The sequence below is a fragment of the Hesperophylax consimilis genome, unplaced genomic scaffold (genome assembly GCF_061612785.1).
Source record: "Hesperophylax consimilis isolate HC1 unplaced genomic scaffold, BYU_Hcon_1.0 scaffold_62, whole genome shotgun sequence".
In the NCBI taxonomy this organism is placed as follows: domain Eukaryota; kingdom Metazoa; phylum Arthropoda; class Insecta; order Trichoptera; family Limnephilidae; genus Hesperophylax; species Hesperophylax consimilis.
In genome coordinates, this window is record NW_028301292.1 from 161993 (window position 1) to 188037 (window position 26045).

Sequence of the window (26045 nt, forward strand, 5' to 3'; positions counted from 1 at the left end):
CGCTACCTCCGGATTTCTAGTCAAGAGTAACCCTAGACCACGGAGGCCGTAATACGTACGATGTAAGAATATTTCACATCACGCATGCACCGACAACCGATAGTAGTATATTAGCGGAAGGTACCTTTGTACTTTTGCATTGTTTTCAAACTTCCAAAATATTGGATGATATATATAGAACAGTTTTTGGAGAAAATCAACACGAGGACTCTGTTTGAATATTTTAAAGTAATACTTTAAGTCAACTACTAACTAAGATAAAAGTAAATTAGTATTAGTAGTATTTGAAATCTGAAAATCACCCGTATATACAATTTACCACTAATTGGCTAATTGAACAAAAAATACCTCAAACTTATAGGAGCCGAATTGTTCAATCTCCAGACGATATGTTCAATATCCAAAATAATCATTCATAATTTTCAAGCCATGTTCAACGTCCACCTTTAAAGTCATAATATGGGCATATTATAGATTCAACCTACAAAAAATGATCTTTAATAATTTCCTGTTACACATATGTATTAAACAAAATGACCAAAATTGAGAATTTTTTAGAATTTGCCTGTAAAAACAAAAAAAACGTCTCCTGTAAAATTTGCTAAATGGTCTATTGAACATACAAGAACTAAGGCAGCGTTATATGTATTTTGTCAGATTAGATAAGAGTTTGTTGAGTTCGGTTTGTTAGATAGTTTTCAAACCAAGTGTAGGGTACCTTTGTTATTCTGTTCTGTTGAAGTTTTTTAAGCAGTAAGGGGTGGGATACCGTATCAAACGCTTTTGCGAGATCGAAAAAAAACTGCTAGTGGTTTGCGATCAATGTCAAGATTATTTGAGGGCGGCTTTTGCTTGTGAAGTACTCCTGACTTTGCGGAAGCCATATTGGTTATCCGATAGTATTTTGTTATCTTCAAGAAAATCACCGCTTTTTCTATGATTTTAGATACTGTGCTATGTTAAGATATCGGTCGGTAGTTAATTAAATTAATTATAAAGTAAAATATTTTTTTGCTTAGTTAGTTCCGATATTGGAGAATAATTTATTGAAATGGTCCGATATTTTTTCAGGGTCAGAGTTGTCGTGTATTGTTTGACCTTCGATATTAATCTTAACAATGGGTGAGTTGGTTTTTATTAATATTGGCAAAATCTTTAATGATATTCCAATGTTTTTGTAATTGGAAGCTTCACTGATTTGTTTTTGGTTGCATTTCATTTTAACGCTGTCAATTATTTTTTTTTATAGTTGTTTCAATGGCGTTTGTAGAATAATAGAGATGCATAATCGTTGGGAGTTTTTCTACAGACGCTGTGAATCTTATCACGCTTTCTGATACAGTGAAGAATATCAGCAGTGACCGTTGTTTTCAGTTTAGCGTTGGATCGTTTTTATTAGTTTTGATGTAGGATTTGGCATCGGCCAAGTGGTCATGTAAAATATTAATAAAAGCATCACATGCAGAGGTCGCATCGGTATAAGAATATGTAAGTTCCCAGTTTTCTTTAGAGACATTGTTTAGGAGAGCGTTGTAGGAGATCTTTTTTTGGGTGAGGGTATTTTGTGGCGATTTGTAGATTGTTTGGGTGAGGAAAGTTATGATTACATAGTGATCTGTGACACATTTCAATGTTGACATTAACGCCATCGCTTTTAGTTTAGTTATGTAGTGTATTGTAGTGATTGTAATTTCTTATAGTTTTAGGGATGACATTTTTTTAAATTCACCATTCGCTCAAAACAATTACATTGAAATCTGCGCCTAGGTCAGTGAGAAGAATTAAGAGTTCATCAAAACTTCTTATGTTCATAGGAAATATCTTAAGGGTAGAATTCGGAAGTAACAGTTGACGTACTATTACGGAATCATTAAGTCTGTTTTGTCTTCCTTTTTTGGTTTTTTGATATTCATTAATTATAGACAAGGTAATAAGATTTTTTCCTCGTGTCCCAGTACTGTTTACTGTAATGGTATGTCGTTTGCATCCTTAATTCGTATTATAGGGGAGTCGTCGCCCTTTCTTAAAAAAATTTGTCCGTCCTTCGTCCATACATATTTGTATCCCAAAGCTTTTGTCGTCTTTGCCAACCACAGGAGCTAGTTATTTTGTGGGGTTAGTTTGTCATTGATGAAGGTTTTCTGAGTTGACTTCGAGTATCTTTATTTCCTTAGGGGTGAGAATTCCTTATTTTTTTGTGTATTATTCTTTTCCTTTGCTTCTTTTGAATTGAAGTAGATTGAAATAACTTGCTTGGCCGGATTGTTGTAGAAAGTTATGAAAGAATTATTATTTAGTAGGTCGTTGCAGTCTAGGGCAGACTTCAGTATTTAAATTAATTTTCGTACGTTATCATTTTGCTTCACTTGGATTTCTTGTTTTTCGGTAGAATTTTCAAGTACGCTTTGTTGGATATGATTAACAGATTGTTTGATTGTGATGTTTCGCCTCGTTTTTTTTGGGTGGTCGTTTGTTTTTTTTAATTTCTTTTTAAATCATCAATTTACTTAATCAGAATTTAGTTTTTAAATCAGAATTCTACGCTCTTTAATAGGTCTTGTTTATCGTTTTAAATATCTTAAAATAGTTTATGCCTATTTTTTAATATTGCAGTTGGAGATCAATTCTATCAGTCATTTTTTGTAATAATTGTTCTTTGAAACTTTCAAATTTATGAACCATATTACTTTTTGGGACTATTTTTAAAGATGGTTTGATTTTGATATTTATAATTTATATCTATTAAATTATATATTTGTATTAAATTTGCACTGTTGTAAAATCTATAATAAACTGTTAATGTTCATTTTCTTAGTCAGATGAACCTTGCCCTCGGAATAAAATTCGACATTTTTTTGCTTCAAGGACATTTTTATTTTTATAATAGTTTTTTTAGGCTAGTGAATGAATAGAGTAGGCTGAGAGCAATCATGTTGTCTATGGTCGCATCTTTTTTAAATGCCCTTAAGTTTCTTCTACCTTATCTACTGCTCTGCTCCGCACGGTAGGTACTGCTTGTATATCTGTGGTTAAGTACTGTATAATTCCGTTACATACAAAAAGCCCGAAGATATCAATCTTGAGAGTGGTATATTTATAGTTGACATAAACCATTGTCATATCGCGTATTGAATAAATCAGTTGTCGTGTACGGAAGACAAATAACATTGCCACATTCAGTATTTGTAAAAACGTCGCAGAATAATATTGGTGGGTTACGATTTTTAAATTGCATTCATTACAGTACAAACATTATAAAAATATGGATTTCCGATTTTCTGTTAAAAGCGGAGTGACGGATCCAATAAAATGTATTAACGATATTATCTTTCGGAAATAGATATTGTATGAATTGAGTTATCTGCGATTTATGACGATTTTGACGACAGTTTGAAAATGTCGAGATACTGCCACAATAATATACTTATTCCCAATAATTATAAGTTATGTATAAGAATTCAATGTTATCCCAAGCGACAACAAATATTCAAAGTTCATTCGAATAAGAGTTCCGTATCAACTTTGTGATGTTTCAGGTATTTTTGTTTGAGCTTGAACAAATCACCAATCGCTACCACAAAGCAGTGCCATGGATCTACTTAATCTACAAACTGTTTCCATCAAGACGGAACCAGTGCCCCAGGAGGAAGGCGGAGGTGAAATGCCGTATATGGATATAGATTTCGACCTCCAAGATGTGAAGAAAGAATGTTTGGAATATGCGGATAGTACTCGTACAGCCAGTTAGTTTTATTTATACTTTTTTGGTTTATTAGATAATCTCAGTGTTAACTAGACAGAAGGTAAAAATAAGAAATTACAAAGTAATAACAAGGTCATAGCAAAATAATACCAAAATACAAACTTTCCAATAACGGTGTATTAAAATTTGTTATTTGAAACTATCCGCATAAGGGTAAATAGATGTTCCGTAAAGTAAATTAATGTTCCGTAATGTAACCAAATGAGAATAACTCGTCTTTAGGGAGGGAATATTAAGTCTGTAAAACTGGTTGGATGTTGAATTCGGATGTTCGGAATTCATGTCCGTTTTTAAATGTCGTGGAAACACGACATATGCATATTCATTACATCCTCTCTTGCCGTACATAAGTATATTTGGTTGTTGTCTGTTGTAACGTCTGCCTAAAACTAGCTCATTACCGAACTTTATATTTATTTTAATTGCTTACTATAAGTTCTTGATTTCTCAAGTTTTCATCTCATGTTATACGGATATGATATAAGTCACACGTATTGATTTAAAAAACATGAATAATGCGGATTGAAGAAAACATCATTCCATAGACTAAAAATAACCAAACCCCATACTAAAAGTGCTCGGGAGATGGGTTTTTCGTTTATGGATCGGTCCCTGAAGCGGACATCTTGGATCCAATCTTATCCAAATTTCCGCTTATACATATTAAATCAATGGTATCTTTCGTAAATATTTTAGATTACAGTTATTTAATAAAATTTTTTACTTATTTGAAAAAAAAATTAATAGATAAAAAAACACATAAAAATAAATTACATATTAAGATATTTCGATACTGTTTGCGAAGAAATAATATTTTTTTAACGAAACTTCAACTCAATTGTGATATTATCTCTCGTGTTTGAATTGGGTAGGGTTTTGTTTTATATCACAGTTCAACGTACATATTGTCGTTTTATTTTTCAAGGTAGCATTAATATGGAGACAGTTACAATCAAGGCGGAACTTGGACCCCGAAAAGAAGACGAAGGGGGATTTCCTTGTATGGTAATTAACATTGATCAGTCGAATATACAAAAGGAATGCTTACCACGCATCGAAATATTTAACCAGACATCAGGTAAAACCGGCTTTCCGTGTATGATTTAACTATTAGTCGTAATAAATGTTTTTTAGAATTTAATGTGCTTATCTTACTAACTGCGGGTAATTTAACTTTTAAGGCCTTACATGAAACACTTTGTATACACCACTTTTAATTCATAATAATCTAATAATTGTTTCAAAGCCAATGGCTTCTTTGTCAAGATAATGAAAATTTACCCAAACTAAGACCTTTCTAAACCATCATTATCCGTATTATTTTTCTACAGATCTGATGACGCATCCTGTGAAAAAAACATTTTCTTGTACCCATTGTAACCACTCCTATCGTGGTATGTCAAATTTGGAACGTCACATATGCACTCATACTGGAGAAAATCCATTTTCATGTTCCAAGTGCAACTATTCATTTTCTCAAAATAGTAGTCTGACGAACCACATCCCTACTCATACTCCAGAAAAACCTTTTAGGTGTTCCGAGTGCAACTATTCAAGTTCTCAAAAAGGAAGTTTGAAGAAACACACGCTGATTCACACTAAAGTAAAACCTTTTTCATGTTCTTTCTGCACCAATTAATTTTCTGAAAAAAGCAATTTGACGAGACATATGCTGACTCATACTGGAGAAAAACCTTTTTCATGTTCTTGGTGCAACAATTCATTTTCTCGAAAGAGCTATTTGACGAGTCATATGCTGACTCACACTGGAGAAAAACCTTATTCGTGTTCTGAGTGCAACTATTTATGTTCTCGAAAAGGCCAGCTGACTGAACATATGCGCACTCATAGTGGCGAAAATCCTTTTTCACGTTCTTGGTGCACTAATTCATTTTCTCAAAAGAGCAGAATGACGAGCCATATGCTGACTCACACTGGAAAAAAACCTTTTTCATGTTCTTTGTGCAACTATTCATGTTTTAAAAAAGGAAACCTGACTAAACATATACGCACTCATAGTGAAGAAAAACCTTTTTCATGTTCTTGGTGCAACAATTCATTTTCTCAAAAGAGCAATTTGACGAGTCATATGCTGACTCACACTGGAGAAAAACCTTTTTCATGTTCCGAGTGCAACTATTCATGTTCTCTAAAAGGAAACCTGACTAAACACCTGCGCACTCATAGTGGAAAAAAACCTTTTTCATGTTCTGAGTGCAATTATTCATGTTCTGAAAAAGGAAACCTGACTAAACATATGCGCACTCATAGTGGAGAAAAACCTTTTTCATGTTCCAAGTGCAACTATTCATGTTCTCAAAAGAGCAGTATGACGAGTCATATGCTGACTCACACTGGAGAAAATCCTTATTCGTGTTCCGAGTGCAACAATTCATTTTCTCGAAAGAGCAATTTGACGAGTCACATGCTGACTCACACTGGAGAAAAACCTTTTTCATGTTCTGAGTGCAACTATTCATGTTCTCACAAAGGAAACCTGACTAAACATATGCGCACTCATAGTGGAAAAAAACCTTTTTCATGTTCTTGGTGCAACAATTCATTTTCTCAAAAGAGCAATTTGACGAGTCATATGCTGACTCACACTGGAGAAAAACCTTTTTCATGTTCCGAGTGCAACTATTCATGTTCTCAAAAAGGAAACCTGACTAAACATATGCGCACTCATAGTGGAGAAAAAACTTTTTCATGTTCCGAGTGCAACTATTCATATTCTCAAAGAGACAGTCTGAAGAGACACATACTTAATCATAGTGGAGAAAAATCCTTTACATGTTCTTTGTGCAACAAATCATTTTCTCGGAAGGACAGTCTGACGAGCCACATGCTGACTCACACAGGATAGAAACCTTTTTTAATTTTCCGAGTGGAACTATTCATTTTCCCAAAAATTATATTTCAAGAAACACAAGCTGATTCACAGTGGACAAAAACCTTTTTCGTGTTCTTTTTTCAAAAATTTATTTTCTCCAAAAAACTGATATTATCGATTCCAGGAGAAGAGCTTTTAAGTTGCTTAACAATGTTTTCTATATCAGCAATTTTAGCCCTAGGTAGGTACCTACATGCTTTGAGGCATCTCCTCTGGTTCAAACCCAGTTGTCCTGTGATTACATTTATGTAACATATTGCAAACATTGTCAGAGAAATAATCAACAAAGTAATTTGTTACGCTTTCTTCGGTCCGATCTTTCATCAAATATTTGGATGCAACTTGGTCACAATCATTTTTACATTTCTTTTCTCAAATTTGATTACATTCGTCCCATGTTTTTTTTAGTCTTGAAATATATTTTTGAATTTATCATTATAGTACCTATGAGGTTTTTAATTTTACTAACAATTTATTTAAAATATTTCGAAAACACTTATATTCTTTTTCATAGTATTTGTTCGTTGGAGCATTTCTCCAACGTTTGTATAAAAAATCTCTTTTTTTAATTTTATAAAGTGCATTCATTTATGGCATGCGGTCGGTTTTTTGATTTTTTGCTTATTTCAATTGTGCTTTTTTTATACAAGTCATCAAAATAATTTTTAATTTTCAAATAAATAACAGAACATTCGGTTTCCCTTAGAAGCGATTTCCAATCATAATTACAAATATGTTTATCAACCAGTTTTTGCGAAAGAATTTTAACTTTATTATAATCATTTGAGTTTAAATTATCTACCGAGTTATAGCGTATACTTATAGCTGTTGTGTTGTGATCGGCAATGTTATAGTCACATACACATGCGAAGATTGTACTGGTTAATCCAGCGGGCAGTTTACCGCTTATTCGCACGTAGAAATGATCGATACATGAACTATTTATTTTCTGTTTAACAATTACTTCCCTAGTGACGCCATCTATACATTTTTTTAAATAGTTATTTGTAAGAATATTTTCATAATTTATTATGATAGGATCATTTTTGTTTAATAAATTTAAATTTATGTCGCCGAAAAATATTACACTTTCATTTGATTTAATATTGTTTTCAAACACAGAGGATATTTCTGACAAAAATGATAGCTTATTTATATTCGGAGGTCGGTATATTGCTAAGACATTTAAAGTGCTCTTATTTGGAAGTGTCAATATTCCAAAAACGTTCTCAAAAAATTTGGTGTCCAGAAATATTTGCAAAAAAGAAAGGTTATTCTTTATATATAACAAGATGCCTCCACCGGATTTTTGTTTTCTACAATAGTGATACGAATTGTATCCGGGAATATCATAAAGATTAACAAGTTCCGAACGAATTGCCGTTTCGCAAAGCATGAATACGTCAACGTGATTTAAACAGTCTTTAAAATAAACATGAAATAGGTCGAAATATTAACATATTGACCTAATGTTTAGTTGAACAAAATTAAGTTTACTTGTATCACATTTCCTTGAATCTTGCTTTTGAAACCATTCACGCAGGTTATTTACTTTACAAAAATTAATATCATTGTCATCATCTATGAAACTAAAAGACATAATGATTTAAATAAAATATTTCCAAAACATTCATGGTTAGATTATAGTATTGTTCAGTATAAGGTAGGTTTAATAATTTGCACCAGTAAATACATACTGTACATTTTCTACATGAAATATATTTGTTTCGTTCATTGAATTTTAATTGATAACTAATTGATAATTGATAATTAATTGATAACATGATAATTAATGGATAACAATAATTTATTTGTTTCATTCCCCATTTGGTAACGATTTGTAAGTAAGATAGTGTGCGTGAGTTTACGCCGCTAAAACAAGTATTGAAACAGTAGTGCAGATTTAAATGGGAATATTGGTATTGCGGTGTATATAAACTATTATACTCTTTATATAAAATATAATAAAATATTACACTTATAACATTCCGTATAAAAGTAAAAAGTTGAAATACAGTATTTATTAATAGATAATTTAGATGCAAGGCAATGGACATAATAGTATATGTAGAGTAGGTGTATAGAACGTATTTAAATAGTGTAGGCAGTAGCGGCTTTAGGGTAGGGCGCGGTTGGGCGACCGCCCAGGGCGCCGGATTTAAAGGGGCGCCACAGGCGCCCGGCGCGCCCCTTTATATCCCTCGTTCTTTGAACGAGGCCTACTTAAATACTTACTCGTAAATTCCCTAAATATAAGGAAAAAATTGTTATGGTTGCAACGCTAGAATCTAGAATGGAACCTTCGATTGCACCGCATGCAGTTCATTTTACCGGGAATCCCCAACCAATTGGCAACCATAGAGAAAAACAATAAAAAACATTATCCATCTCTTTTTAATATTTCATTTTTATTCAAAAAGAGTTGGCGGCGTTGGCGTTTGTTGCAAGCTATTTGATAGTAGCTCAACGTCGAGTTTAGTATCTGAAGGATATAACAACTGGAAACACTTGTCTGAAATGTTAAAAAATCATGAGAATAGCACTTCACACAAGAAGTTTTACCTTTCATGGGTTGATACTGAACTACGATTAAAAACAGGAAAAACAATAGATTGCCAAGAGCAACATTTGATTAGAAAGGAAACTACCAGATGGAATAATTTTTTGTCTAAATTGATGCATATTACACTTTACTTAGCTGAAAACAATATGGCGTTCAGAGGTACTTCTGACAAACTATATACGCCAAATAACGGAAAGTTCTTGGGCTTAGTACAACTACTAGCCAAATTTGATCCAGTTATGCAGGAGCACTTGCGATTAGCTATGAAGGGTGATGTTTCAGACCACTACTGCGGAAAAGACATTCAAAATGAATTAATAGAGTTGATCGGTGAAAAAATAAAGTCAGAAATCATATGTCGCGCAAAGAAATCAAAATATTATTCTATTATAGCTGACTGTACTCCGGACATTAGTAATGTAGAACAACTTTCACTGACAATACGATTTGTTGATTTATCATCAGATGACGATAAAGTATCAGTAAAAGAGCATTTCATAGAATTTATACCTGTAAATGAGTCGACTGGTGAAAAACTGACTGAAGTTATTATTGATGTTTTAAATAAACACGGACTGGAATTGAACGACTATAGGGGTCAGGGTTATGACAACGGAGCGAATATGAAAGGGAAAAATATTGGGTTTCAAAGGAGGATTCGACATAAATCCCTTAGCTGTTTATGTACCTTGTGGTTGTCATAGCTACAATCTCGTACTATGCGATGCCGCTAAGTCATCCGTAAAATCAGTCACTTTGTTTGGGGTACTTCAGAGGTTGTTCACATTGTTTTCAGCTTCTGTTCATCGATGGAAAATTCTAACCGATCATTTGGGATTATATACTATAAAAAAGCTCAGTGACACACGTTGGGAAGCAAGAATAAACAGTGTTAAAGCAGTCCGTTATCAAATTAGTGCCATCCATGACGCTTTAATTACTTTGGCTATTGAAACTCAGAAAACTGATGTTCAAGTCTCTCATGAGGCTACTACTCTAGCCGAACAGTTAAAAGATTTCAGCTTCATAGTTTCGTTGGTTGTTTGGTATGACATACTTTTTCAAATTAATGTCGTTAGTAAATCTCTACAATCAACAGATATGGATATCAGTAAATGTACAGAAATGTTGAAAAAATGCTGCACTTTCTTGGAGGAATATAGAAATACTGGCTTTAAAAGCGCCATTTTAATTGCGAAGGTATTGGCTGAAGAACTAGAAATTGAACCTGTGTTTAGAGCCACAACAAGAATTCGATTTGTTAAGCGTCAAGCTGGTGAAACTGCCGACGACGAGCCTATAACTTCTCCAGAAAAAAAATTGAGGTTGAATTTTTCAACTCTCTCTTGGACACTACATTAATTTCAGTTAATGAAAGAATTGAACAGTTAAATGAGTACTCGGAATCTTGGTCTTTTTTGTACAATATAAAACAGATTCCGGAAAAACCCGACCTTGTCAAACTCTGTGGTAATCTCCAATTGAAATTAACTGTAGACTCTAAATCTGATATAGATGGTTGTATGTTGTGTGATGAACTCGTAAGCCTGAAATCTTTTTTGCCTAATCAGAATGTGGTTACCCCTGCTTATGTTTTAAATTTTATCAAAGATCGCAACCTACAAGAACTGTATCCAAATGTGTGGATAGTATTGCGTATATTATTGACTATACCTGTAACGGTTGCTAGTGGGGAGAGGAGTTTTTCTAAGCTTAAGCTGATTAAAACCTATCTGCGATCGACAATATCACAATCTAGATTGACAAACTTGGCAACTTTGTCAATCGAAAATGAAATTGCTGAAAATATCGATTTTGATAACCTTATAAAAGAGTTCGCCGATAGAAAGGCTAGAAAAGTGAAGTTTTTTTAAATAAATAGTTTTTTTTTAATAAACGGTTATTCCATTATACCCATTGCCTTTTTTCGTAAGGAATTGAATTGCAGTTAGGGGGCGCCGTAAAAATCTCGCCCAGGGCGCTGATAGTACTAAAACCGGCCCTGTCTCCGTCATTAATAATCTTTGATATTTTTTTAGGGTTTCAATATTATTTTCGGTGTTAGATTCTGGAATACCTCTTATATCGATATTGCATATTTGGGCTAGGTACTCCAGCCTGTCAATTTTGTCTTCTTGTTGGGAGATAGTGTTTTGTAGCGCAGAATTTTGCGTATTTACTTCGATCATATCAGTATTGACTTTTTTCTGTGATCTTTCGATCTCGATTATACTCTTTTTCAATTCATCGTGTTGTTCCGATATAAATTGTATTGAATTTATGATTTCTTTGTTTTGCGATATGATTGATTCATATTTTTGGGTATACCTATGAATCAAATTTTTGTTCCACAAATTCCATTATAGCTGTTTTAAAATTAGACAGTTCTTCAATAAATAGTTCAGAGGTGAGAAGACCTTGGTTTGCGCCATCTATATTTGAGTTTTGGAGTTTGTCAGTGCCGCTTGACTGACTGTTTGCAGATTTTGATGGTTGTATTGTCTGCTTGGCATGTTTGACGATAGATTGCTCTTGATCATTTGATATCTCACATAACAAGGTTTTAGTTTTGTTATTTTTTAAACTTTTAAGGCACTTTTTGCATTTCCACTGTATATTTCTAGCTGCACGGCGTGAGGTTTCCACATACTCAGCGCAAGTAAAATGGTAGGTGTTTTCACAAATAGCACAAGATATGAACAACTATTAATGCACTTGAAATCATAAGTACTTGTAAAATTTATCATATCGGTTAACATAATCCAGGATTTATTACTTTTTATATTTAAATCATTGTCGGTACCTTGAGATAGGTATCTTATTGGTACATTTTATTGTTTTATTTCAATCTTTAAATTTTTATTTCTATTTTTACTTTTTCCTAATAAATTTTGGTTTGTACTTTAATACTTTATATTTTAAACTATTCACTTTACAATTTACTTTTATACATTATAGTTTTTATACACTACTTATTACCTTACTTTTTACCTATTTTCATAAATTTTACTAACATTTATACTGTTATTCTTCATGTTGTTGTACTATTATAAGTATGTCAATTATGTTTATGGCACGTGTTGTGCCGTATATGTGTAAATAAATAAATAAATAAATAAATGAAATCAGCTGGAGTGTCAATGTTTTTATCACAAGCGATGCACTGTGTATTCATGGTGAATTTAATATAAAAAAGTGATTTCACGATTGATAATATTGATTATATGATGTTAGTAGTGATAGTTTCACGTAAGTTTCTAGAAATATGGCACTTTTGTGTTTTATAGAGGCTGGCTCGTTTCAGAATAGTTTGACAGTTTGTGTCGGTTTTTTGTGAAGACCAAAACACTGAAAAATAACGCCACTTCACGAGATAAAAAGCACTGGTTAGATGCGCGGTCTTTGATTAAGGATAGTTGAGTACTTTAAGCTTAGTTCACTATTGATTTTTTTATTAATTTAACGCAGACATAAAAATACGTCAACACTAGACTCTGTAGGTATAATTGATTGAATGACTGCAGTACGACTAAGAAAAAGTTTTTTCGTCACTGTGAGTTAGACTGTGTATGGTCAAACGTTCTTTTCGAGAACGTGAATAATTGTAGTGGGAAAACAAAAATGTTTTTCTCCACTATGGGTAAGCATGTTCCTTAGCAATTCTACCTTTCGAGAACGAGAATAATTCCAGTGGAAACATGAAAAAGGTTTTTCTCAACTGTTGGTCTGCATATTCCTCTCAAGGCTGTCATTTAGATACTCCCTTAAACCTAGATTGCATTCATTTGGCAATCTTTTCTCAGAGAATATAGTTAAAAGAAGGTTATAATTACACAGCTCAGTCACAATAATAAAAACGCATGATGCGTTTCTGCGTGAGTATATCATATTTTACTAAATCAAAACTATGTTTTTAATTTTTTTTTATTAAATAATTAAACAATTTACAGTATAATAGTATTACCGAGTATACCTAATCTATAATGTTAACTTAAATAATTCAAACAATTAGTTTTCACGGCTTTTGATTTTTTTAATGTTCCTCTTCTATAGAAGCTGGCGCTTGTGTCTAGAGAATTTACTCCAGATATCTTATAGGGTTATCTATCATATGTATTATTTTATTAAAAATTATTATTTCTTATCCAAAAGTATCATTAAATCGCTGACAGTCCTGAATTATTAAAGCCAAATTGCGATACCTGCCCAGCTATACCAACGAGAATTAATTTTGAAGCTTATAATGAACTCACTACTAATTACTCTATTATAATATTTTGCTTACAAGTGACTTTTTTATGCATATTAATATTCTGTTTAAATAAAATAAACATGTTATTATAATACCCTATACCTAAATAGAATTAATTTTATATTAATTACTATCTATTATCATAAACACTTGATATCTCGATTTATGTCAGGTCATATACAAACCTAGTACTCATTCAACTATTATTACACTAGTAGATATGTCTTTAAATTGTGTATTCTCTCACTGCACTTCTATTAACAATTATATCACTTGCAATAGTAATTTTGTACACACATTACATGTTCTATAATTTATTACTCATATTCTCCTGTGTACCACTGTATGGTTATAATCCGATGAATCTTTTTATTGAAAAAAAAAACAATTTTATGGCGTTAAAATAAATAATTCTCCTTTTCGTGAACATAAATAATTGAAGTAGGAACTTCAATAAGGTTATCCGCCCGTATGAGCAGGCGTGTGTTTCTTCAAATATTTATTTCGTCAACATGAAAAAGGTTTTTCCGTGTGTCAGCTTGTGAATCGTCAAATTTTCCTTACGAGAACATGAATAACTGCAGTCAGAACACGAAAAAGGATTTTCTTCACTGTGCCTCACCATGTGTCTCGTCAAACTTACATTAAAAGAACATGAAAAACTGCACTCGGTACAGGAAAAAGGTTTTTCTCCACTGTGAGTCACCATGTGTGTCTTCAAACCTGCCTTTCGAGAACATGAATAACTGCACTCGGGACATGAAAAAGGTTTTTCTCCACTGTGAGTCATCATGTGTCTTTTCAAATCTCCCTTTAGAGAACTTGAATAATTGCAATGAGAACATGAAAAAGGTTTATATCCACTGTGAGTCAGCATGTGTGTCGTCAAATCTCTCTTCCGAGAACATGAATAACTGCAGTTCGAACATGAAAAAGATTTTCCTCCACTGTGAGTCACCATATGACTCTTCAAACTTCCCTTTCGAGAACATGAATAACTGCACTCGGGACATGAAAAAGGTTTTTCTCTACTGTGAGTCACCATGTGACTCTTCAAATTTCCCTCTCGAGAACATGAATAACTGCAGTTGGAACATGAAAAAGGTTTTTCTCTACTGTGAGTCACCATGTGACTATTCAAACTTTCCTTTCTAGAACATGAATAACTGCAGTGGGAACATGAAAAAGGTTTTTCTTCACTATGAGTCACCATGTGTCTCGTCAAACTTTTCTTTCGATAACATGAATAACTGCACTCGGAACATGAAAAAGATTTTAGTCCACTGTGAGTCACCATGTGACTCTTCAAACTTTCCTTTCGAGAACATGAATAACTGCAGTTGGAACATGAAAAAGGTTTTTCTCCACTGTGAGTCACCATGTGACTCTTCAAACTTTCCTTTAGAGAACATGAATAACTGCAGTTGGAAGATGAAAAAGGTTTTTCTCCACTGTGAGTCAGCATGTGTCTCCACAAATTTCCCTTTAGAGAAAATGAATAACTGCAGTTGGAACATGAAAATGGTTTATGTCCACTGTGAGTCATCATGTGTCTTTTCAAATCTCCCTTTAGAGAAATTGAATAATTGCAATGAGAACATGAAAAAGGTTTATATCCACTGTGAGTCAGCATGTGTGTCGTCAAATCTCTCTTCCGAGAACATGAATAACTGCAGTCGGAACATGAAAAAGATTTTTCTCCAGTATGGATACGCAAGTGATGTTCTAACTTTGACTTATAAAAGCAGGAGTAGTTACAATAGGTACAAGATAAACGTTTTTCCACATGAGGCGTCTTGAGATCTGTTGATAAGTCTGAAAAAAAGTACGAATCAAACTTAACAAGTGCAACAGATTAATAGAACTATTAAAAGAATATGAAATAAAAGAGTATGAATTTTTTATTTCTAACGGACAACATTAATTTTACCTGTTGTCTGGGAACTTCTTTGAAAGCGATCTAAGCATTCCTTTTTGACATCCGGAAGGTCAATGTCAATTTCCGTATAAGTAATTATCCCTCCGTCTTCTTCTAGGGATCCTGGTTCTGCGTTGATGGGTACAGTCTCCACATTAATGTTACCTGGAGAAAAGAAAAACTGCATATTGTTTTTATAGTATGATGTAAGTTGATATGCTTAGACGAACGTGAGGTTCAAGTATCTGAATACTCGCAGGAAGGTTTACCACATTAAAGTTATTATTATATCCTGATGAAGCTTGGTCTAACCGAAACCGGTCGATGTGTAAAATAATAAATATTCGTGGTTAAATACAAAGTGTTTGTTTTATTAAAAAAAAAACAAAAATAAGGTTTTTGCGGAGGTATGAAAAATTCTAAGAGACCAGGCGTGAATCGAATTTGTGTGACTGATTTTCGAAAACATGCGAAACTATTTAGCCTTGTATTTGCACATTTCATAAACTAATCATTGATTCAAGCCACATTTCTGAAGAACTATAATACAGTGTTGTGGGATTTATTTTAAAAACAGAGAATTACTCCATAAAGGCTTAAGATGTTGGGATTTATAACTAGGCTAACCAGAAATTCAAACAATATAAAGTGTATTAAACTCTTATATTTTGCCTACGTAAGAAGACAACTAGAGTACAATTCTGGAACCCACATTATAATATAAATGTACAAGCTGTTGAAAGAATACAAAACAAATTCTTACGTTTTTTAAATTTTAAAATGGGTATTCTAGCAATTATGTTGAACTACAACACTCTGTTAAATTATATGAATATGCTCAAATTGTCAGACAGAACAATTTTTACTGACTTGGTATTTCTATATAAAATTCTAAGTGATTTAGTTGATAGTCCGGTATTGCTAGAATTGATTAGCTTTCGGATTCCACAACGTAATACTAGAAGTAAAGATTTAATTCAGTTACCATATGTATTCCTCTTTGTCCAGAATACTAATGGAGGGAAACAATTATACCAAGTCAGTGGACATCTTCAATTTATCTTTAAACAAATATAAAATGATGTTAATGAAGCAATTCAGTTATGTAAAATAAATAATGTATATTTCTCAATATTCTCATTTAAAAGCCCCGAAAAGGGGCGTTAATAAATAAACAATAAAAAGCAGAGGCCAATTTCCAATATACATGAACCAATAAATAAAGATAAATAAATTAAAATAATTAAGGTATTATCGATGATATCGGTGAGAATTGCAAATTAAATGTGATAAATTACTCGAAAAATTATATAATTTTCTATAATAGGTATTCAAGAATACAAAGATAGTCTAACGAACTGCTTAAGGTGAAGCTAAAAGTGAAAGCACTATTAAGATTAATCTTTTCTACGAATAGGTAAAGGTTATTAATACCAAAAATATATCATGGATACATTTAAGCGTGTTCTATCACCTGGCTTGATCGGAATTAAAATAAAATTATTAATTACGTCATGAAAAATATGAGCGCAAACTACTAAATAGATTTCTTTTTCAAGAGTTTACTATGAACTCGTATAAGAAACAACTTTTTAAAAATAATGTTTTATGGCTATGTTTATTTGCTACCACTTGACATGATTTACTTTTTTTCCGTTTTCATTAAATTATTCACACAAAAATTAAAATCCATTTTGGCGCTTACGTAATAATTTTTTGAGTGAAACATTGTATTGAATTCTATGATTTCTTCAGAAGCCCGCGAAGAGCGGCACCGAACAGACGTCAGATCTGTGCCAGTATTTTTAACGGTTTCTTTTCTGGTGACATAATTTTAGCTAGGGGAATTTTTAGTTCTCAAACCGTGAGGGAAATTTTGTGTTTTTTTCTGATTTTATTATTTTTCGTGACCAAAATATTATACCTTTTCAAAACATCTATTTGAAATTCACTTTCGTTTTCTTGAAAGTATGTATGAACTACCTGACATCCAATCAAGCTGAAACTCGGCAGATACACTCGTTGTCGATGATAATGCATTGAAGTGGACATATACGCATTTATCTGAAATTGAATGACATTACAACAGTTAATATACTCAATAAATGTTGGTCATACCAAATTGGGATTTGGCTCATTTATTAGCATGGTTGACCCCAGTCCCTGGGAAGGAAGATTTATTATTTAGTAAAATCTAGATGTATATTTATTAATAAAAACAGATATTTATATAGCAAAAAAACTTCGTTTTTTACAGATTCATTTTTTAAATCTATTAATACTACTTGTTAATTGATGTTTTTATTGATGAGTGTTTACCAGAGTTAATGATTTATTTCTCGTGTAAAAATGCGTTCCGTTTGTATTAAGAATTGCTAATGATGAGTTTTTATAGGTCCATAATTGAAAATGGGGAGTAAAAACAAAAACAAATATCCAAATGCATAATCAATCAAATGCAAATATCAAAAGCAAGCTAAGAAAACGAAAAAATATTCTCAGGAAATGTGGACTCGCGTATAACAGTACAATAGGTGGGTAATCCAATGTACGGTTTTGTTTAGTTTTATTTAATTAGACGAAATTTAGCTAGCGAAATTTGTTTATAAATTGTTATTGCGACCGCACTACTAAGTTCAAGATAAAAAATTTCTATAAATCATAATAAATTCCAAGAAAGTTTAAAACACTATACGTACCTATCTCCGTTTCATTTTCAACCTAATTTTGGTTAATAAGTTCAACATTGGTAAAAAAACATTGAAAAATACTGCTCTACTAAAGTTTTTTAGTAATTTTTTTATAAAGTTGCACTGAAATTCACGAAAAACCAAACCTAGTCGTGCAATTAACTTGTTTGAATTTTATATCGGTACCTATTGGAGATAGAAGGTAAACTGTGAATTGAATTTTTATCAGAGAAGAGTGTGAGAGTTCATTTAAAATATAGTTTTTCCTGAATTTAAATATTTATATTAATTTGTGTCGATCCACAAATTGATAGATTGAATGAAGAATTATTAGTTCATATGAGATGGTTGAGAGTTGTTCCTCGATAATTTCTAATACTGAGATTTGTTTGCTTTAATAGTTAATTGAAATTGCATTTAAAATTGATTTTATAATGATATAAGTACGCAAATTTGGTAAAGTGCATATAAGTTTTAAAGGTATAGGTTTTGGATGTTAGTTTATAAGTAATGTTAGTGAGATTTTCAAATATTTTCAGGTTATTTGTAAGCCGGGAATGTTTGCCTTTCTTTAAAAAAATAATACTATTAACACTTCCTCACTTTAAACTACATAGGATACTTGAATCGGTCTCGAATTGGTTTTTGTGCTTGGAGTGTATTATAAAACATAATTAATATATATAATTTTAATAACGCTCTTGTTACTTTTAATGATTATTCATATAAACAAAAAACATTGAATTACAGCATTTAAAAATAAAAATTAAACTGTGTAATTATATTAATCGTTAATCTTTAAAGTTAAAGAATTCTTGGCAGTTGAAAGTCAGCGCGTTTACGACTGCTGTTCTCACAAAAACTCCGCTAGTATGCGTTCACCAGTTGAAAAGGGTTTTAGCAAGCGTGCGGAAGCGTCAACGGAACAAGATTTTCCGGGCGCTTCCTACCTATTGCAGGTTCGCAGCGCACGGCAAATGTATTATTTAACAATTCCTTGCCTCGCGCAGACAAGACATACAATCTGAGTTTCATGATTATTATTATGGAAAGGGTAAGAAGAGAAATACTTTTGGCTCTCATATTCCTCTTTTACAAGCAAACGCTGTAGAACAACTGAAATTATTAATGTCAACCAGACAAAATGGATATGACATTCAGTTTTGGAAGAAAGGTTATTTTTACCGGTTTCTACCTTGTGTTTGCATTATTTATTTTATTCAAAGACAAGTAACTTTTTTATTCAATATTTTATATATATATATATATATATATATATATATATATATATGCGTATCGCAGTACCGATATTTTAATTGAAGTTTCGTAAGTCTGATTCAGCTTTTTAACTCGTGCAGTCTGGTTATGATATGATGACCCTAGGAGCGGTGACGTAACTGCTACACGCATATATATATATATATATATATATTTATCCCCTCTCGTACTATGTTGATCTCGCGCGACGGTACGCCAGGTATTTGTTGATCCGTTTGCATTTGTTGATCCACCCCGGATATGTTGATCCATTACCCAAGCTGGCATACATATGTAAATCCCTACAGATCAACTTGTGTCATCGAGATTTAGCTGTAAGCCACGCCCATTTTTCGGTCGCATATACATTTTACACGATTTATTTTGTTGATCTATATATTTCTGACAAACTTGACGGCTTGCATGCGTTGTAACTTAACCGCCAATTTCGCGCGCGTTGTCGTACTTTTTAGATCCTGTTAGTACATCCATATTCTATGAAAATGACTTTATACTTACAGAGGATAGACTGCCTCACGAGTATTTATATTGAAATGGAACTTTCGCAAACGTCAAATCCATGCTAAAAAAATCTTTTGAACTTGATTAAACAAAAATTGTAAATTTAATACATCATTTACTACGTTTCGTGACTTAGCAGGGGTGCTCGGGTTCATAGGGTGAGGTTTGTCTGGGTCATTTTATAAGAGAAATTTTGAACTTTGATTGAATAAAATTTTATTTTAATGTATCTTTTACCATCTCTCCCGACGTAAGTTTCTTGTAATGATTAAGTTGAAACAAAGCGTAATATCCATAATATGTGCCTATTAAAATTGCGGCGATTAGATTGGTGAGAATTAAATTTTACAAATTTTAAATTATGATTGCTAAAAAATCTATTCTAATTTGTTTATTACTAAACATGGCTAAAGTCATTTCAAGCTACGATTCCAACCAACGATGTTTTAGTATATGTTCGTCAATCAACAAGAGCCATAATGTCTGTACATCAGAGCCCTCGAGAACTATTACAATTATGTGTACCGCCGCCCCGGGAACCATTTATTAGATAACCAACACCCCTACCATAGGTCACGGCCAACGTTTAGCGAGATTGTTGTTTATTTCTTATATTTTTTACAACATATCCACTCAGGAGGCCCTGAGGAAAATCGTAACCCTCAGGGCCTATGTCATCTTTGTGAATGCTGTGTTGGGGGAATTTTGAAGGAAAGGAAGGAGAGTGGGTTCTGGGAAGTAAATAGGTATGATGGGTGGGTAGTAATCTGGGGTTCAGTGTGATTGAGTGATATACATAAGAATCCAACTCTCCTACTGCGTTGCAAGGCGATGCGTTGAAAGAGGACTAATCGATCCGGCCCACCACGCAGTTATTAGGCAGGCGCATCCGCCGCCAAGCCCCTCACATACCTCACCCCATAAACTCGGGCACACCTGATAAGTCACCAAACATATCCAACAACTTGGGGAGACCTATGGCAGAAGTGTAGGTTATCCAATAAATGGTTCCCGGGGCGGCGGTGCACATACCCTCCTCCCAAATTGTAATAAACGTCTACTTTCAAATGTAAAACATAATTTAAAACGTTCCTAAATGACGGCCTCCGTTATCGAGGGGTAAGGCTATCGACTAGCAATCCGAAGGTCGCGGGCTCAAATAAATTTTACTAAAATTAATTGTACTATTTTACAATTAGTGTTTGGCAACCAGATCTGAAGAGCCAAGTACTCTCCCAACTTCCTCATCTCCTTCGAGGTTCACAATATCTTCAGTCTCACAACAACCCCAATTGAGGATGCCATAGTCTCACTGGCTCCAGACGGGAGCAGTTGGGACTCTGGTGTGGTATTCAAAACTAAAAATCTACAGCTAATTTCGAGAAGTTGAATAAAGTGTTTTTAGCACGGCAAAATGGCAAAATTTCAATATTATTGTAACAATAGCAGACTAACATGTAGACTAATATTAGACATTAATACATCAATGAATAACATTCATTTTACATGACCACCCAATGAGAAGCTGATTTTTTTCACAGTTTGTCTAGAACCGAACACGTGCCTGTTATACTAATACCAGCTAGAGGATAGCGTTAAACACTTCAATATTTTTTTATTTAAATATTGATAATTCTTCGATGCTTCATAATAATGTTTCATAAAAAAATACAAATCAAATCACACCACATCCAGACAAAGAAGCCGATATGTTTTTATACTCAAAAAAGGTTTATTTGGATATTCTCTGTATTAAAACTAATTTCGTTAAAAAAAAATACTTTATTGTGAATTTGATCAGACCTAAACTTCGTTGTTAAGATAATGCAGCTGCGTGGCCGCCCGCGCCGCGATATATCCATGCCGGCGTTCTTTTGTTATAACGACACCCTGATTAGAATACATTTAATTGTTTTGTCTTTGATTTTATAAATATTTTTAATAAATTAAAAACGGCTATGGAATTCCACGTTTTGCCACCGCGTTTCCGGATACTATTGATTACTTAACACGGCTAAATATTTCAAAACGACTTATTAACGATTCCAGAATGTACTTTATTTATTACTGTTTTAAAAATGTATCTGTTTCTTTAGACAATTTTTTTTTTATAAACTGCCTATAAACTACGTTTTATTACTTATCCACTGGAGCGATCTCTGTCATATTTTAGACCGGTCGGTGGCCGAGTTGACATCGCGTTTGGGTCCCACCCAGGCGCGGCATAATGTGTTCAATTCCTGGGCTGGCTAAGTCCTCCATCACAACACAAGCAACATTTTCAGCTGACTGTGGTGGTAGTAGGAGATTTTCAAATATTGCCAGGTTATTCGAAACCCGGGAATGTATGTCTTTCTTTTAAAAAAGTAGTTTATATTGTTTCCGTTTTAATGTTTTCGGGGGATAATTATACCAGTACAACTCAATTACTGTCAAACTTGTTGTAAAATCAGATATGAGCGCATCAGCAGAATGCTGCCTGCTCATTACATAATAATAATAATAATAATTGACCCCGTACTACAAATAAACCCAAGTTTTTTTAAAGTTTCTGTGAGTACAGCTCCCAAGTCTTGCTCAAGTGCATGTCCGTCCGTAACACTTAGTCAATGTAATTATTTGTTCGTTGTCCTCTTTCCTAATGTGAAGTTTATATTTTGATTTTAATTAATATATTTACACGTTGTTTGGGGTAAAGTTTTATCTCATTCATAAAAAAAAACTTTTTCTTCTTCTGTTTTTATCGAGATTAAAGCAAACTATGATATTAACATATATTTGTTTTTCTTTTTTTATTACATCAAGTAGTTACGGTTCGTGATTAAACAGATTTTCTTGAGGATATATAGTGTATTACGTTAAAAATAATTAAAATTTTGAAGAGTAAGTTTAAACTAATCCTAACTAAATTAAACTAATACTAACCCCGGGGTCGGGGTCATTGCAGCATTTCACTCAATTGGTTTATGAGAATATAGCTTAATTTATATGAGATTGAAAAAAAATCATATACGAATTTGGTGGGCAGTTAAATTGTCTGACGTTGATTATAAGTATTTTTTTCGTAAACTTTATATGCAAGACGTAGAAAATGTTAAAGTCAAATTGGTTCAATTGGCTTTGGTCTCCTCTACCGATGAAGCAAGTGATTTCATTGTATTTCATTAATATTCATTGGGCCTCTGTGAAAAATTCTTCACATAAAATATAATCGAAAAAATTGATTAAATATAATTGCATTTGTAACCACCTTGTGGTGTTTTTTTAGTATATTCCACTGAAAGATGCCGACTTCCGGTCATATTGTTTAAATAATATTAAATGTGAGATAATTCTTTTAAATAAGAAGATTTAATTTTATTTAGAGAACTTTAAAATATAACGATTTCCGGTAAGATGTGACAATAATTTAAACAGAATATTAATATTTAAAAAATAATGTTTATTCGATTTGAATGATTTATGCCAATCATTGGGACTTTCTTTTCAAGAGTTATGTGATTATAAAGTTTACGATTTTTTTAAAATCCTAATAAAAAGTGATAATCGATAAAAATTGTGTGAATTCATTGGTTATAACTTATAATATAGATCATTTTGTATGTCTCCATATTCAAATTCGGAGGTATGACTTTTTTATGTGACACATCTCACTAGAGCGCCCCTGTCTTTACACGTTAAATACAGAGAAACTATGTCGCCACCCAGTTGGGCAGCGTTATGGGGCGGGTTAAGGTAGGGTCTGTAGGAATGAATTTATTAATGCGGGTCTTAAAGAGGCCCGGATTATATGGAGGAGGAAAAACAGATGCCGATAGCTCGTTCCACATGCGAGCCGACTTACGATAAAACGAGTTGGAGAAACGACCCGTTCATATATAAACAGGCTCTAATAAAATACCCCTAGAATAGACACAGCATACGCACATTTCGTCATACATGATTTTACCGCACATATGCCTCAGGGATCTCATTTCTACAGTATTCTGTCTACTTTCAGCCTTCTTCTGCCAATTCCATGCCTCATTTCCATATATTAGGGTAGGTATCAGCACTCCATTGTGGACTGCTAGCTTCGCTTCTTTGGACAGTTTTTAGTTAGCTCCAACCGCGTCCAATCATCCATTAATTACCCATTATAACCAAGAACCCGGCCTCCCCTACTAAGTCACGAAGCGTAATCAGGAGAGATGGTAAAAGATACAGGTTCAAAATTTCCTACATAACATTATTCCTTTTGCCGCCATTTTGGATTTTTGTGGTCGAAAGGTATCCCTCAACCAGTTTATTTCGATCCGGCCCGCCACGCAGTAGATGGGAAAACGCATCCGCCGCCAGGACCTGGACAAACCTCACCCTATGAACCCGTGTACCCCTGCTAAGTTATGATTTTTTTATGGATTTGTTTTTGCGAAATTTGCGTTTCGATCTAAATACGCATACATTTCTTATAAACAATTCAAGCAACACACGTCATTTTGATTTGAAACGGTACCATTTCACAGTCATTTCATGCGATATTCGACTCTAGAGACTAATACTTTGAGTTCAATATCACAAAAGATTACGGAATCACATAAAACCTTGTGATGAACAGTCCACAGATTGCCCCTTGATTGGTTCATTTAGTAAAACCATATATATAGGGACACAGATCAACTTTGTCTAATAACTTCTTACCTGGATCAACATACTACGGGAATAGATCAATATATATGAGATCAACATAAGTATGCCAATTTGGGTAGATCAACATAAATTATGCATCCGATTTCCATACAAATTTTGAAAATTTTACTAACAGTATATCAAATGGTTTTTCTGGCAAACTGGCAACATTGATAATTATTGTACCACTGTTGTCAATTCATTCAGATGTATTCCATAATAGCCAAGTTATATGGTGTTAAAGGTGGATCAACTTAGTCTAACAACTTCTTACTGGATCAACATAATACGGGAAGAGGACAATATATATATATATATATATATATATATGCGTGTAGCAGTTACGTCACCGCTCCTAGGGTCATCATATCATAACCAGACTGCACGAGTTAAAAAGCTGAATCAGACTTACGAAACTTCAATTAAAATATCGGTACTGCGATACGCAAAACTGCTGATAAGAGAATGTTTGCATACAGGGTGATGCAAATGCTCATACAATGAACCGAGTTAGCGATCCTGCGGGTTCGAAGTCCAGACGCTACTCCAACCCGTGGCAGACAAGAACAAAGGAATCAGCAGCTCAATCAGCAAAGAATCGGCCATTATGGCCGGTTCCCCCCGCGTCACGCTTCGATCTTTCTTCACCACATCGCTAAACACTTCACCCTACCTTGCGCGGACTACAACCATGGACTCTTTGGGAGCTGGCCCAGGCTATCATTCCTGGCCAGCGCTAACCTCACGCGCCTAGACCCTGCGACCAGCTCATCGCCGTCTGCGCCTCGGCTCCGCGACCATCGTCGCCAGCCTGTACCTCCCGCTCATCTGCCGACAAGGTCCATCGCACCTTCGGCTACCTCGTTTACGCTAAAGTACCCGGAAGACTCCTCGACTTCACCAGTGCTGAATAAGCCCACGAGTCCGATCTCTATCAACGCGGTGTCGACCCACTGACCCGCATCTCGACCATTCTACCGCAGTCATCGCCGTCTCTGCCTGGTGTCATCATCATCATCGATCCAGAGCCATCTTCCAACTGCGTAACTCAACTGATTTGTTATACTGACGCACAATAAACGCTGTGGCAACAACAACATAATATTTTACTGTCTTACTACCAATTCCCATATATGTAAACAACCTACGTGCTTCGTAGGCGATTTAATAGGTCATCATTAATCTCTGAATGCTTACTGAAATAGTTAATTTAAGCCTCTGATTTACAGACAAAATATTATAAAATTTTTGAGGTAAATAATCATAAATTATATGATAAGTTGTTTCGACGATATAGAAGTTCTGCTCTTTGCTGGTGATATCAAATTAAACTTATAAACATCCAATATTAGCGACTACCTAATTTTACAGTAAAAATATGGACAAATTACCCAATTGTTGTATCGCTTACAACTTATCCCTCAACGTCGATAAATGTAAGACACTAATATTTTGTCGGGTCAAGACACCATTATCATAACCATTACCATTTACCACGCAATCGCTGTCACCATCCCGG

At 33.6% G+C, this 26045-nt stretch overlaps 1 protein-coding gene across 1 annotated transcript; it reads left to right on the top strand.

Annotated features, from left to right (window-relative positions):
• The first annotated feature begins 3589 nt into the window (after positions 1-3589).
• On the top strand, positions 3590-25440 carry LOC149408801 (uncharacterized). The gene is made up of 4 exons (XM_089650428.1): positions 3590-3743; positions 5584-5705; positions 5979-6397; positions 25281-25440. The coding sequence occupies exons 1-4, from the start codon at positions 3590-3592 to the stop codon at positions 25438-25440; spliced, it is 855 nt and encodes a 284-aa protein (XP_089506554.1).
• The last annotated feature ends 605 nt before the right edge of the window (positions 25441-26045 follow it).

Excerpts from the sequence above, each read along its gene's own strand:
- LOC149408801 (XM_089650428.1), top strand. The coding sequence starts at position 3,590 with ATGGATCTACTTAATCTACAAACTGTTTCCATCAAGACGGAACCAGTG. Across the intron at positions 5,706-5,978 it reads TGCTGACTCACACTGGAAAA|TGCAATTATTCATGTTCTGA; the intron begins AAACCTTTTTCA and ends TCATGTTCTGAG. Across the intron at positions 6,398-25,280 it reads AAACCTTTTTCATGTTCCGA|ACCCTGCGACCAGCTCATCG; the intron begins GTGCAACTATTC and ends TCACGCGCCTAG.